This window comes from Sceloporus undulatus, chromosome 3, assembly GCF_019175285.1.
Source record: "Sceloporus undulatus isolate JIND9_A2432 ecotype Alabama chromosome 3, SceUnd_v1.1, whole genome shotgun sequence".
NCBI classification, from domain to species: domain Eukaryota; kingdom Metazoa; phylum Chordata; class Lepidosauria; order Squamata; family Phrynosomatidae; genus Sceloporus; species Sceloporus undulatus.
The window spans coordinates 152,539,781-152,555,956 of NC_056524.1; the positions used below are offsets into that span (position 1 = coordinate 152,539,781).

The 16,176-nt window shown below is 38.5% G+C and overlaps 1 protein-coding gene across 26 annotated transcripts in view; it reads right to left on the minus strand.

Annotated features, from left to right (window-relative positions):
* KCNMA1 (potassium calcium-activated channel subfamily M alpha 1) overlaps positions 1 to 16,176 on the minus strand; it is a 612,911-nt gene that overhangs the window by 215,118 nt on the left and 381,617 nt on the right. For all 26 annotated transcript variants that reach the window (XM_042456625.1, XM_042456624.1, XM_042456616.1 and 23 more), the window contains exons 7-9: positions 10,932 to 11,007; positions 8,624 to 8,794; positions 6,973 to 7,064 (exon numbers count right to left, since the gene is read on the minus strand). In XM_042456625.1, coding sequence (XP_042312559.1) covers positions 6,973 to 7,064; positions 8,624 to 8,794; positions 10,932 to 11,007 — 339 coding nt within the window. The remainder of the gene's footprint in view (positions 1 to 6,972; positions 7,065 to 8,623; positions 8,795 to 10,931; positions 11,008 to 16,176) is intronic.

The following is a 16,176-nucleotide window of genomic DNA, read 5'->3' on the forward strand; positions in this document are numbered from 1 at the left end:
TTGCAGGATATGTTCCATTTTTCAAAAGAGTCACTTGTACTCAGAAGGGTAAAGATACAGTCGTTACAATATGAATATACTGTGGATTTCTCCCCTCCCCACCTCCACATCCAATCCATGGATACTTCCTGGTTTTGCTTTCTCTTTTTGCATGATGAAATCTGCTCTGGTGGGATGTGTGTATTTTATTGCAGATTTTTCAAACTGTACACATTGCTGTCACCCATTTTCCTAACCCATTAAAGCATTTTTCCCATGTTTCCAATGCCTACTTTCTTCGATACACTATTTTACAAACACCAGAATGCATCTGGTTCATATCCAATGCAGAGAGAATTGACCAGGGAAAGTCCACACAGGCTGCAGACAATTACTCACATACCCCTAGTTCAGGATACGCAAATCCATGAATAGGGTTAACAAGTAAAAACATGAAACTAATAGAATTCATTAGTGTGAATGATTTTTAGTATGCAAAATTACTTTATACCTCTACTTCAGTAATCTTCTAAGGCAACCAATTCTTATTTATCTTTTAAAGACAGTCTACAGGCCTCAGAACAAGATTTACTTGTGGATATGGATATTTTTCTATGCATGTTGGCCTGGAATGGCATGTAAAAAGTTGTATTTATATTCTTAGTTTTTTGTGGGGTTTTGGGGCTATGTGGCCATGTTCTAGCAGAGTTTCTTCCTGACATTTCGCCAGCATCTGTGGCTGGCATCTTCAGAGAAACGTCAGGAAGAAACTCTGCTAGAACATGGCCACATGGCCCGAAAAACCCACAAAAAACTATGGATGCCAGCCATGAAAGCCTTCGACTTCATATTTATATTCTCCTCACTGGGATGTGCATGGTTCCCCCTTCTACTGGCTCATACTTTCAATGTGGTCCTATCTGTTTCTTTACAGTTTATGTGACTCACAAAAAAACAAAAGAAAAAGATATAGGTCTTTTAAGCCTGCACAAAACCCCATCTGGAAAATTCTGGAGACTCTGCTTTAACAAATTAAACATTGCATGAGAACCAGAAGGGCCATTTGGTTTCTTGTGGGATATGTTACTAAAGATAGTCACATTCTATTTAAATTTACTTGTGTTCTTTATGAGCATGGCCTCCCTAAGAACTGCTTTATATAAAGTCAAATTTTCCCCATTATTGTCCCTTCTAAAAGCAGATGTTTGGGAATTGCTTTGCTTTATCATAATAATAATAAATCTGTGGAAAAGATTGAAAAGACAGTAACCTGCACCCAAGCATTTCTAGAATTCATCCAAGCATTCTAATCCTGCTTGTAGAACTGCAACCTCATGCTCTTTCAGGCCTGGAGAACTTCTGACTTAGCAAGCTATCCATGAGGTAACAGACAGTCCTCTTTTGGCAGGTAACAAAAGCAAGAGGTCAACATGTAGAGCTGGTGGACTTCATTTGACATTGAAGAATGTAAGTCTGTTCTAACCTTCCATGGATATCTATCTAGACCACAGATATCTATTTTCATTTAATAGCTCTCCAAAGTTATAGTCAAGTTATTTCAATTCGTCTTACCAGAGATCTATTTTGTGCTGGCCAATTGGCCGTAATAAAGATCGAAAAAGAGATCTATTTAACCTGTAGATCATAGACAGGTAAAATATGTATGGAGCAATGACCCATCCCAGAATGCTAAAACATTTGCTACTTCACCCCAGTTGGCATCCAGTGTAGCTTCAAAGTATACTGCTGTAAGATTCATAATTCCTATACAACATGCAAGGCTTTCAGAGTAGGGGTGAGAACCATGTTATTGGACTGGATTTTCCCTGCAGCCCTAGCCAACTTAGCCAGTGGTAAGGAATGCTGGGAGCTACAGTTCAACAGCATCTTCAGGGCTGCTTGATTCCCACTTCTGCTTTGGAAGTGGAAAGAAGTTGCATAAACCAAGAACTACACTGAGATTGTACCTCCCTTCTGAATAAGGAAAAATACCTAGGGAAACAATAATACATTCCAAATTTCTTTTTATAGATGCAAAGTAAGAGTTTTGCCAATTCCTTCCTCTGTAATATAGCCTACAGCACCTGGTATTAATTAGTGGTGTCCCATCCAAGTACTAACCAGGACTGACCTTGTTTAGCTTCCTTATGCCTTTAGGCTCAGTGGTACTCTGTTCTACTCAAGCAAAATGCCACATACAAATAAACATGTTTTGCTTCCAATCAGACTTGGCCTCAAGTGCTTTATTTTTAATACTGAAGCAACCCACAACAGAGAATACATGACTGATAAAATTACAAAGATATCAAACAGTAAACAGAATGAACTAAAACAATCCCTACCAAGTCAAACACAATTTAGCTGAAACCACTCCAGCTTCTGGCAAAGTCCAAGGAGAGTAAGCTCCAATACCATTTTGTTATGTGCATTCTACCATTTGTTCTTGACTATTATCTTCACTAATAATTTCAATGTTTTCCGTGTTGAACTGGGTCTGTCTTACCTGTCTCTTCCTTCTAAACTGCCATGCATGATCATGCACAAAAGTCATGACTTGAAGCTGAATCCTTCTTCAATACTGGTAATGGGACAACAACCTTGAATCACAGAATCATAGAAACATGGTAGGGGCCACATGGGCCATCCAGGCCAACCCCCTGCTCCAGCTAAAGCATCCTCATCAGATACTTGTCCAGACCCACCACCTCTCTAGGCATTTGGTTCCGTTGCCAAGCCACTCTTACTGTCAAGATGTTCCTTCTAATCTTCAATCAAAATCTACCTTCCTGTAAATTAAAACCATTAGACCTGTTTCTACCTTCTGGGACAGTAGAGAACAAGCTTGCCCCCTCCTCTCTGTGACAGCCCTTGAGATATTTAAATAGTGCAATTACGTTATACTTCAGTCTTCTCTTCAGCAGGCTGAGTATGCCCACGTCTGGCAACTTTTCTTCATATGCTTTGTTCTCCATACCTCTTATAATCTTTGTTGCCTTTCTCTGAGCCTGCTTCAGCTTGTTAATACTCTTCTTAAAATGAGGTTTCCAGAACTGACCAGCATGATATAGTGGGGCTGTTATTTCCCTTGACTTTCCTTTATCTTGAAAAATGCAAACTAACCTGCAGGGCATCGGACAGGCTATGTGTCACATAACTCCCTTTCTCAATGGCTTGCTTTTACCTCCCACCATCTGCTGCCCGATATGACTGTCTCACTCTGAGTGATGGCACAGCCAGCAATGCTTCTAACCCACCATGGCAGGACAGGGGGGAAATTCAGAAAGTGGAAAAGAAAAGAAAATTTTTCAAAGGATTGCATTTGGGAAACGTGTGACCACTCACCTGGTACCAAGTTTCACAAATGGTTCCCTCTTCCCCAGAAAAGCAGTGAGGAACAGACTTTTATGATACAGAATATTGGGATACTAATAACCAATGGACCAAATGCCTCCCTCTCTGCAAGTTTGAAAACACCAAATGCTATATGGCAAACTAGGCCATGTAACAGATGGTAACCATTCAACCATTTAGTTGGTTTACTTGGTTGTTTTGTAATCATTACTAACTAAAGAATGTTCATTATTATTCACCATCATTTTAGTGTGTCCAAAACTTTTTTATAGCAGCAATAGTTGGTCTCTGTAATTCTTATAGCAATCTTTAAGATTATCACATATTGCAGTTAAGAATGGGCTAAGGAGAGAAAGCCTACCCAGCAAATTTATAACTCAGGCTAAGTTTAAACTAGAAACTTCTAAATTTACAGCTCAGACTCAGTATATGTGCACAGTTTTACAGCCTTAAACTTGGTGGATCAAAACTGCTATGCTTTCATAACCAGAGCCTGCTAGCCTTTATTCTGAGCTCTCTATCCTTTGTCATTATGGGTTTTTTAAAATAAAAAAATATAAAGGAAGAAGCTTAATGTTTCTTTCTTCCTGAGAGAAGGAAATACATACACTATGTTTAAGACTCTGAATAACATCTTTCAACACAGTTTAGCAGCTCCAGTTTTTGCAAATGCATTTAATTTTATCTGGAAACTTTTTGACATTAGAAATCACAGAACTGTAGTTTCTCATTATGTTTAATGCCAGAATCTGTGCTGAGCTGCTCAGTTAAAGACTATGTATTGCTAATTATTACCACATGCCTCCAATCTCAGGCAATGGAAAACTTATTGGTTCTGACAGCCCATTCTCTCAGTGCTGAATTCCAAAGGAAAACTCAAATTTTTGGCCAAACATAACATTTCATCAATCTTGTTCTACTGACTGCAAAACCAATATCAAACATAAGATTGCTAATGGCTTTTTACTGAGCTGTTCCCATGCTTATGGGCTTTGATGAAAGATGAATGTGAGCTAAGGCTTCTCCAAAGTATTCAGAAATTAGCTTTTTGAACCAGGAAATAATGCATAAAGTTAAATCAAACAGTCTGTGCACTGATGACAGAGTTCAGCTTAAGTCAACAAAATATACAGGCAAACAAGAGACAAGAGAATGGAGACAAAACAAAGAGCATATTTTATAGAGAAAGCAGGAGCTCCCAAAGAGAAAATAAAATTAAGCAAGCCACAAAGCTAGCAGAGAAGCCTACTAGCTAGCCATTAAAGTCACCAGAATGTGGGACTGTGAAGATCTGTGTTTAGAGACAACAGAGCAATGCTGGGTACCAGTGACAACACATCATCATTAACAGATTAGCTTCTTTTTAAAAGTTATGTATTTGGGCAACATGATGGTGGGTAGCATATATATCTCTATAATCCTGTATAGAAAAGTGCTTTATTTGATTTTTATACTACTTAGGCTTTGGCCTTATATGCATTTTTCCTAGAGCTTGAAAGAGATAATTGTGGAACAGTGATCATGCTGGCTGGGGAATTCTGAAAGTTGTAACTAAAAAGTGCTAATATAAAAAGGAACTTTTCCAAACTCTGCTTTCCCAGGGATCTTTATTCTCATTTCGGAAAACATATGAATAGAATTCTGCTAAAAGACTGGGCCTCCTCTGTAGGTTGTAATATCTTGGCATCAAACAATCCCCAACACTGAACTAGACAAAACATGGAAGATTTTAATTAAACAATTAATTACCTATTTTAAATCAATGAAAACAGAAGGGGGGGACTTACTCCAGCAAGAGTCTGTTCCAATTAATCCCCACTGAAATCAATTTGACTTAGACATAACTAATATAAACCTCCTTTCACTGTGTTCCTTGGGGCTCATACTAGGTGTAGAATGTGCTGATAGAACCTACAGATAAGAAAAGTCTTATCCAAATAATTTGTCATGTGAAATATTCCCCCAAATATGGCTAACTGTGTAGAAAAAAATTGGTTTCTTTAAGTGGAAAGGATTCTGCTCCATTTTTGTATAGGACGTTAGTCAAAAATATTTTCTAACTAGCAGTCTGAAGCCGTAAAATGCACGAGTATTATATCTGCACCAACACTCTAGATTAAAACCCAGAGTAGATTCAATGCTCTACTGATATGGGAGCCACAAAGCAGCAGAGGAAAAAAAATAGTGTTCAAAATCCGCAATGATTCCAGATTCTAAATTTTAATTAATTGGGCTCATCCATGTGACAGCTCTCTTTATGACTTTAAGATTTCCCCATTTTTATATAGGATGGCTTTTGTCACATTAGTTTGGGCAGGAAGAGGAATGAACTTTGGTGGCCCTAGTTAAAGGAAATGTTGTCTGTCTAAAGAAATGCATTTGAATATTCTGAGTTGTTGAGAAAATGATATACTAAGGTAGAATTAGCAAGCACATGATTATAGGGCTTTGGGAACTTGTGAGTTATGTGGGCAAGGTCACTATGGATCCAATATTAGTTCAAAAAGTGACATGGAGTGAGTGGGATTTAAAAACAATGGCTTCAACTCTGGAGAAATTTTCAGAAGCTACAGATGTTGTCCTATGAAAAATGCAATTAAGATTATCAAGTAAAATTTAAATCAGTGCAAGGAGCACTTTTGGTAGTCTTTTAATGGGTGGGTGGGGAACATAGGTTTATTTGTGGGGCACCCAGTATACACACCCATTTCCCCCTAAATGAACCCAACATAGGGTTGAGCTCACAATGTCAGTATTTCCATGAAAAGCAGTACATGCAGCAGCTACCCCAAGTTTATAACAAGGTGATACCACTTGTCAGAATTGGTGCTTCATACAGAATCTGTACGTATAAGCACTTTGATCTACATGTCTGTGGTAGCTTTTTGGAGATGCACAATATTCAAGTGCATGACAAGAGCTATGGGTCCAGCTCCATTACAGAAGCAACAGTTCTCATGAACAGTGCCTCGACCTGAGCATAGCCTGGCAGTGTTTGCTACACACTGCCAAGAGGATGACATGTGGAACCCCCCCCCCCCCCAGGTTTTAGGATATGTATGTAGTATGTAGTTTATACAACTGCACAGAAGTAATTTTTTGCTGATGGGAAGAATTTTAACACAACTAACGGCTTAGCTCCCTAAGCTGACTGCAATTAATAATAGCAGGGATATCTTTGAGACAGTGCAAGCTGAATTCTGGTGTTATCCAGATTTCCCTTGTAGGACAGGCTATACCATTGTGACTTGCACCTTAGCATGGCCCAGATCTCTAAAACGTACTGTGATAACTTGGGAAAGGGATGACATTTGATGTCAACAGGACACACATACACACACAAACACACACAGAGAGAGGAGTGCATCATGGTGTGTCCGTGAGTCAGATGTCACCATCATGGCGGGCTGTTTAACCTCACAGAACCACGCCTGGTCTTTTTTTTTTTAAGACTTACTTTCTGCCTCGGGTTGAGTTAAAAGTCCCGCCGTATTTCTTCCGGTTAAGGATGAGAGCAGCAATTTCTGGCACGTAGCGCGCAAACATTGCCTACATGCATGAAACAAAAACAAAAAAAAAGAAAATGGCATGCAGAGAGTGTTCTACTGCACTAGAGGCAGCAGAGCCTCTTGGAATACTTACTTTCTTCCACTAACCGCACTATAGGAACCACCATATTTCTTGCGGTTTCCTATTAACTCTATGATTTCAGGGACGTAGCTGGCAAACATGGCCTAAGGAAGAAGATAGGAGACAGAAGAAAAGACTAAAAAGAGAGGCCAAAGAAAGGGGGATGATGAATATTTTAAGAAGATATATCATCTTTAAGATCTGAAAATTCAAAAGACTTAGATCCATAAAGGGTTTTTTCCCAAAAAAAAATGTTTTTGTTAAAAAAATGTTTTTTTTTAAATAAAATCAAAACAAGAAGATTGGACATAAAAGTTAGTCTTGAAGAGATGCACACCTGAGCAACTAAAGAAAATGGTCAAAAGATGGAGAAAGGCACACAAAACAAAACAAAACAAAAAACCCAAGAACAAAATGAGGTCAATGTGGCAACCAATTGACAAAGCGCTGCCATGGCTAAAACTTTCTGAAAGGGGGCAAGTGGAAAGATTACACACCGCCAAAATGCCCCAACAAAGACAAAGCAAACAAAAAGTGTGTGTCGTTACTAAGCTAAATTATAAAAGATTAGGGGTTGTCCCCCATTCTCAAAGAAAACAAGATGGTAGCAGAGGCTTTCCTCCACACGCATGTGAATGAACATGGTGTAGCTAAAATAATATATATTTTTAAAAGTTCACCTTTTAAAAAAGTTGATAAGAACATGGAAGGATGCAAAAGAAAAAGTGATGAGGAGGGGGAAATGTAATCTGCCATGTTTTGTCCAACAAACATTTTGCGTGTGGCTGGATACTTCTAAGAGCTGCTGCCAGTGAACTTGGCCTCATTTTTGGTTCACATTGGAAATAAATGCATATAAATATATTGCATTTATAATGCACTTGGTAGATGCAACATCCCTTAAAAGAGATGTAGATGAGATATACAGAAATATGTAAGAATACTTACACTACTTATGTGACTTTATGTATATAGCACATATACGGTGGACTGAATTTTTATAAGTTACTTACCTTGTGAAATGTATATCTTAGCGCTAGGAATGCTGTTTTTTAAGACAAAAAATTGCAGTTGTTGCCATAGTGTCTTTAGCATTGGCATAAAGATAACAAAGGCAATTTGATTAGAGACAATATCTGTTATATATTTTCGTTCAATGTACTTACTCAGCTCTTCAAGCACAGCAGAGACATAACTAGCTGACCTCTTGGGAAATTTGTACTGACAGCATGTGTTAGCACCATGTTACCTTGCATGGTTGCCATGTGTTGAAATGAAAGAGAACATAATTTTGCCATTGTCTGGAACGGGCAAGCGGCTCTTTAAAGGTGGTCCTAAGCCACAGTGTTTGTTGGAATATTGGGAAGGAACACAGAAGGGAGGGAGGTTCTTGAAACCGCAGCTAGCTTTAAATTATCATTACTATAATCACCACATTAATACACTGCCAGTAATTACCAAGTTAATATTGTAAATTCTCCAGGCACTTTCTGTATCTGCATGCATTACACTTCAAGGGCTCCACTGTATTTACATGTCAGTTAAGTAAACAGATATACAAAGTTCAACTTTTCATATATATTTTATAATATTTTAAACAACTCATCCATTTGCTATAATCACTGAAAAAGAAACCCAGCACAAAATAACATAAGAATTTTACCAATCCCCCGAGGATGAAGAAGACCATGAAAAGGCGACCAAGGGTTGTTTTTGCATAAACATCTCCATAACCAACAGTGGACATAGTAACCATTAGTAAATAAACACATTCCCAATATGTAAGCGCTTGGTTATTTTGGAAGTTTTCCCATGGATCCCCTGAGTTCTCCACCTACAACAGAAGAATAACAGCAGATAAATGTTTGGGTCTCTGCAAAAGAGAAGGAAAACCATCCCTTTTCATACATTAATTGCATGCTGGTTAACCCTGGGAGACGGAGGTTTAGATCCTTGGTCAGACATGAATCTTGTCGAGTGTGCAGGGCCAAATACTTTTCTCTCTGGCTAAAGGATAATAACAACATCCCTTGGCCTGCTATGATGTTGAATAATGAGAACTGTAAAAACAAAACAAAACCAGTAACTCTAGAATGCTAACAATGTGCCCTTAAACCGAGTGTCCTCCTGTCTGTTTATCTCACTACAGACATACACAATGTATTCTGTATTTTTTGCACAAAAAAGTTATATATTTCCCTGTGCAGAAAAATCCTCTGGAATATTTCACTTTCAAATACTAGAAGACAACTGAGCAAAAATCTCTCTGCCCAATTATGCTTCCCCAGCTGGTTTTTCTATATGACAAGAAAACCATTTTTCAACAAGGAAACAAATGAGAATATTCTTCCCATCCCTAAAAGACACATATAGATATATTGTATATACTCATGTATAAGTCTAGAAATTTAGGTCAAAAACTTGACCCAAAAAACCTGAGTTGACCTATCCTTGGGTCAATGTAGGTACTGTTCTTTAACTCTCATTAAAAAAGGAACCATCCCCTGGTGAAAGGCAAGAGTGTCATCTGCCCTGAAATCACTGAACCGCCTCTATTTTCTCATCCATGAAGCCTTTAGTGTGAGCACAAATATTTATGCTTGCTGGAATTTTGTACGTTCTTGGGCATTGTTTTCCTTTGCTTCATCCTTTACATCCTTTGTTAGATGTCCCTAAGTTTTACCCTCAACTTATCCATGGATCATATCACAATTCATAATTTTGGTCCTAAAACTTGCCCTTGACTTATACATGGGATCGACTTATAATCGAGTATATATGGTAGATAAACTGATTTGGCTATTCTGCTTTGATTTAACCTTAACTAGCTAATTATGATGCAAAGAACCAATCTCTGGAAAGCCTGCTTGGGTCTGGAAACCCCAGCGTCCCCATCTGTGCAACAGTAACCAACAATACCATTGCTTGCAACTATCCACACAAATGTCTGTCTGGAAATGCAAGGAGGGGTAAGAAGTTGGTACATGTGCTCAGATCAGCTACAGCAACTGTCATTGTTGACATGCTGGGGCTGTTGATTCCGTTAGGGCAGGGGTGCACCAGGATGTGCAACTGTATGACATGTGGACCACTAACTTACCAGTCAGGGCCACAAGTTATCACACACAACTGAGCATGGAAACATGCTGGACAAGGTTTCAGCTCATGTTGGCTTCAGCCAAACACCTCATGAGAAGAGCTCAATATAGTACAGGATTAGGATTTAAGATGGTTTTACTTTACAAAGGGACCAGATTTTGTCATAAATTGTTTACATATTGGACTGCAAAGTAAAATATGCATCAATCTCGGGAAGTAATGAAAGTATTTCCTTTCCTCCCAACTAAACTATACTTCAAGTAATTTTACACATGAATGTTAGTAATATGTAATCTGTTTTTATAAATAATATGCACCAGTATTTTGCCTGTAACAAATTTTACTTGCTTTTGCTGATGAAACATTGCCACCTTGTGGTTATGTATCAACATTGACGAACTCTGTTAAAGATGTCTCTAATTCCAGAATTGTTTAACCATTAGAGTAAGGCCAAATTAGAAGCAGTCCAGATTTTTATTCCCTTCCTCCCACCAAATGTTGTTATTTTTATGTAAAGAAGCTTGAGTGACAGCTAGTTGTGGTTAATGGGCTAAATGTTTGCTTAACTGTTTCCTGCTGTTTTCCCCTTCCGTATCAGCCACCAAAATCAAATATCACTGAAACCTTTTGGAAACATGCATTGGAATTCTCCTAATAGTTGTGTCTTTGGCATATGGTTGGAATTTTTTTGCCCACATATATGGGAAAAATCTCTCCCTTTTATTTTGTCAAAGTAAAGGCTATTTTGTTTTTAAAACACTTTGCTTTTGTAAGAGTGTATGAGACAGGACAGGGCAAGGGTTCAGGGAAATAACAACAGCAACAGCTTATCTATGATACCCCCCTCATAAATATTTTCAAAGCATACTTACCAAATGTATAAATCCAGCTGCTGTCAGCCATGTGCTAATAAATATTGAGCACAGATTCACCAACTTGATGGAATTACTGGTTTTAAAAAACAATAGAGGATGGGGGAGAAAAAACAATATGCTTTTAGAGTTTTCTTTCAGCTGAGCCTCTTTTACTGAATTTAATCGTTTCAAGGAATTACTCTTATACCAGTCTCACCTTTGTTTCATTTATTACTTCTCTCCCAGGACTTCCAGTCATACTTTCTGTGTTAAAGCATCATACTGATAAAAATGAACCCATGACCAACTCAACAAACCATGTGCCCCCAAAACAAAGTAGCTCCAAAGTTTGAGAAGTTCTGCATGTGGCTTGTATGAATGCTTTGGTATGTTTCCCCAGTTCCATACATATTGGGGACACATGGTTTGCTGAGTTGGTTATCTTTATGAATATATGTGCTGAGAATAACAGTTCATCAGTAGGTACCAGTCCATAAAACCACAATACATGTCTTAGGCCTCATAATACCATGTATATCATGGGATTGGGGTTTTGTTTCTGTTTTGTAAAGAGTGACCCAGAAGAGATGGGCATATATTTTGCACAAGGGTGCTACATTCCAAAATAAAGTCAAAACTATGATGGTGTCACAATTATGGAGCACACATAAGCAGCCACAGGTAGGACAAAGAGAATTAAAGCAATAATCAATGTTCATGTCTTAACATCATGTAAATATTCCCCTTATTTTTGTTTCAATTGATATTGTGTACAAACCTTTAAAGGTAAAAGTAATCCCCGTTGACAAAGTTGTCAAGCCATGTCCAACCATAGGAGGCAGTGCTCACCTCCGTTACTAAGTCAAAGAGCTAGCGTTGTCAGAGACTATTCTGTGATCATGTGGCCAGCATGACTGCACAGGATGCTGTTTACCTTCCCACTGGAGTGGTACCTATTTATTTACTTGCATTTGCATGTTTTCGAACTGCTAGGTTGGCAGAAGCTGGCACTAGTGATGGGAGCTCACCCGATCATGTGGCACCCAGGCCTCAAACTGCCAACCTGCCAGTCTTGCAGTCAACAGAATCAGCATCCACTTGAGCAACCGCATCCCTTTACCCACACCTTAATGGATTGGGGTGGATTGAGATGGGGTGAATGTGGCATTTTGGTTAGCAGTTGCTCATCTATACCCTAACCAAGGACATAGCATACACCTTTTGAATTGAACTCATTTAAAACATTTAAGTATCATTTAAAGGATTTCTGAATCAGAGGAAGAAGTTTTGAATGGCCTTCTGAAAATGTTTTAATGCCTCCTTTTTGTGGACATATTGCATGTTTATACAAAAGTGTTTCCAGCCTGTCTATGAGATGCCTTTGTCTTTTCAGCCAGGGTTCTAAATATAGATGGATTAGTCACCAACATTTTCCTGCTCTTTAAGCTCTTTGAGACATCTGTGCAATCCCTAATTCTAACTGAGCCCAGTGTAAGCTCCTGAAGTTTTACTGAAACCTCATTTAAATCACCAAACCGGGCAGGGTGGGGTGGGTAAGTAATCAATTTAAATTGCTTCACTTTATTAAGTTTAATAATTTGTCATAAGGGAGAAAATAGTGCCCACAAACACATATACAACTGTATAATTTCAAAGGTAGCTGTATTAAAAGCAAGCAAATAATGGCTGTAGTGTTGTTCTTGTTACCCCTTAGGAACAGGAATATTATGGTGTTATTTGCTTAGGTCTGACTAGTACTACTAGTATATTAACTAACTATGAACTAAAACAGGTATTTCTATGATAGTAAGTACAGCACATAGTGCTCCTAGTTTGATCCAGTAACCATTTACTTAGAAGACATAATCAACAATTCAAAAGATGAGTGGGGAATTGAATTTAATGAACCTCGTTACTGCTCCTCCAATAATTAGAACTACTGTTAATTATCTAGCCAGGAATATACACCTGGGTAGCTATATTGGCACTCATGTATCTCTGAATGATCTGGTAAAGAAATAATTTATCTTTTCCTCAATGTTCAGATAATTAGAAAAAGTCCAGCCATTTGCTGTGAATGTGATTTTTCCATACAACTGATTTTCTGGGAATCAAGGTGTTATATGAATGTCTCTTTTATTGACTCTCTGAATGAAGCATGTTTGCCTGAACAGTCATCTTCAAGGTATCTGAAGTTATACCACAGTGTCAGCTGATGAAACACAAATGTGTATACTTATCTTGAAACTGTGGAAAGATATGCAGTGCCATTCTTGTTCTAGCTATTGTCATTGTAGCTTCTGAATTATTCTGCTTTGGTCAGACCCCACCTGGAATATTGTGTCCATTTCTGGGCACCACAATTCAAAAAGGACATTGAGAAACTAGAGTGTCTCCAAAGGAGGGCAACTAAAATGATGAAGGGTCTGGAAACCCTTCATTCCTATGAGGAATGACTTATGGAGCTGGGGATGTTCATCCTGGAGAAGAGAAGGTTAAGAGGTGATATGATAGCCCTGTTTAAATATTTGAAGGGATGTCACATTGAGGAGGGAATAGGCTTGTTTTCTGCTGCAGAGAATAGGACCTGGAACAATGGATGCAAGCTACAGGAAAAGAGATTCCACCTCAACATTAGGAGGAACTTCCTGACAGCAAGGGCTGTTCCAAAGTGGAACGCACTCCCTCGGAGTCTGGTGGACTCTCTTCCTTTGGAGATTTTTAAACAAAGGCTGGATGGCCAACTGTCAGGTATTCTTTTATTGAGATTTCCTGCATGGCAGGGGGTTGAACTGGATGGCCCTTGTGGTCTCTTCCAACTCTATGATTCTATGGCAACCCTATTGTGAACCTATCACAGGTTTTCTTGGCAAAAAATTGTTCAGAGGATTTTTTGTCTTTGCCTTCGTCTGAAGCTGAAAGAGTGTGACTTGCCCAAGGTCACCCAGTGAGTTTCTATGACCGAGAAGGGATTCAAACCCAGGTCTCCTAGTCCAACTCTACAACATGCTGATCATTACACCATGTTGGCATAGCATTTTCAATTTATATGCTTTCACTTGCTACCATTGTGTTTCTTGACCTATGCAATACAGCAGACTGACAATTTTTTCCCTCAATGGGCCAAGGACTGGTCCCATACTTGTGCCAAATTTCCAAAGTTTCTTGGAAATTGCCACAAACTGTCAGCTGCTGCAGACTAGCAGTATGACATACAGCACCACTTTGTGTAGCATTGGTCTACTGTATTCATCCAGCTTTTCCCTCTTGTTAAAACTCCAAAACAGAAACACATGGGCCATTATCAATACTGAAACAGACAGCCTCTCAGTTACACTTGCCATTAAGTGCACTGTTTTGCTCTGTAAAAGGAAGTCTGTGATTATTTTTTTTAAATAAATAATCAATCCACTGACATGAGAAAGTGTGGGGAAATGTTCACATGGATGTCACCATATTTTCTGCTTATGCATTTATCACTTTGCAGCAGCACCTGATGAGTGAAGCTAGTTGGGATGAAGACACTGCAGCAGCAGCTGAAAATGGAGGTCTTTTCTAGCGTTCTTACTTCCCTTTATATGTAGAGTGATCCAGTAACTTGGAACAGTTACTTTTTTCAACTATCATTTCATAATCCCTCCGCCATATGGGCAATGGGAATTATAGTCCAAAAAGCTTCTGGGCTTTGTAGCCCTAAAAACTAACTTTTCCATGTTCTGGGTATTGTATCTGGACATCATTATCTTGTGCATTTCCCTACTTCTTTTTCTTCACATTAATGCCTTATTGTGAGGTGAAAGAGGATGTGAGGCACTACTGAACTGCAAATATTATTTCATTGTTAAGTTCCACCAACTTCCACACATCAGGTCTGATGCCAATAACATTTAGTAGGGCTGTTCAAATAGCCACATCCTAAAGTCTATGGGTGCATCTACGCTATAGAAATAATGGGGTCTGACACGATTTTAACTGCCATGGCTCCATCCTACGGAAACCTTGGATTTATAGCTTTCTGAGGCACCAACATTCTTTTGTAGAAAAAGCTAAAGACCTTGTAACCATAGACTGGACATACAGCATTTAAAGTGGTGTTGAAGTCCATTACTTCTACAGTGTAGATGTACCCTGTGTCCTCTTAGTATGAAGAAAGATGCAAAATGAAGCTAGAGAACTGATAAGAGAATTCTACTTCCTATTAAAATTCCTTATATTTGGACAAAATATAAATTCTTATTCTCCCTCAGTTTGATTGGATTTGTGGTTGTTTGAAGACCATATATTTGCATGTCCATATGTATTTTAAAATACTGAAAGGCTTTATGTAGTTCCACATGATATTGAAATCTCCTTCTGTGGTGCAGAAACAACAAATACCTTCTGTATAAACACAGAGTAAACTTCATGAAAACTTCCTGGGGTTTGATATGGAGGCTATGAAACAATATTCAGAGTTGATTGAAATTATGGCATTGTATTATAGCAACCTTTGACAGAGAAAAGAATTTCACAGTAGTTTGAGCACCCAGAAAGAGGTGATCTTTAAAATAAAAGGCACAATCTCTTAAACTTTTCTACAAGTCCATCTCTTTTTCCTTCCTCCTTGCCCTTGCCTACTAAACCATCAGTGTGATATTATCCCAATGTGTAGTGTTACTTTGGCATTACAGAGACAGGGAAAAGCTTCCAAATGATCCACTTGCTTATAAAGCAAGACTTGGGAAGCTTCTGAATGGTGTTAATGTATAATACATATCAAATTATATCAGTGTATTAAAACAAATAGAGAGAACCAATGTGGTGTAGTGCTTGGAGTGGTGTACTATGACCCTGGAGAGCTGGGTTTTAATCCCTGCTCAGCCATGGGAACCGACTGGGTGACCTTGGGCAAGTCAGACACTCTCTACCTCAGAGGAAAGCAAATCTTACTAAGAAACCCCTATGATAGGTTTGCCTTAGTGTCACCATACAACAAAAACAATTTGAATGCACACAAAAACATCAAATATTCAACTATGTACATATACTTTGCACAATGTATTCCTACATAATTTGGCTAAAGCACTTTTGCTTTCGTAAAAGAAGGCTGCGATATGCATACTGCTGTTATAACTTGAAATTTCAAATGAAATTATACACTTAGCAACAAAGCTTACTCTAATCCATGTCCTCAGTCTATTTGTTTTCTGATCCCAATACAGAGGAATGGACACATGCTGCAAAGAGGTCTGAGATGAGGAGGTAAGGGGAAATACGAGAAAGA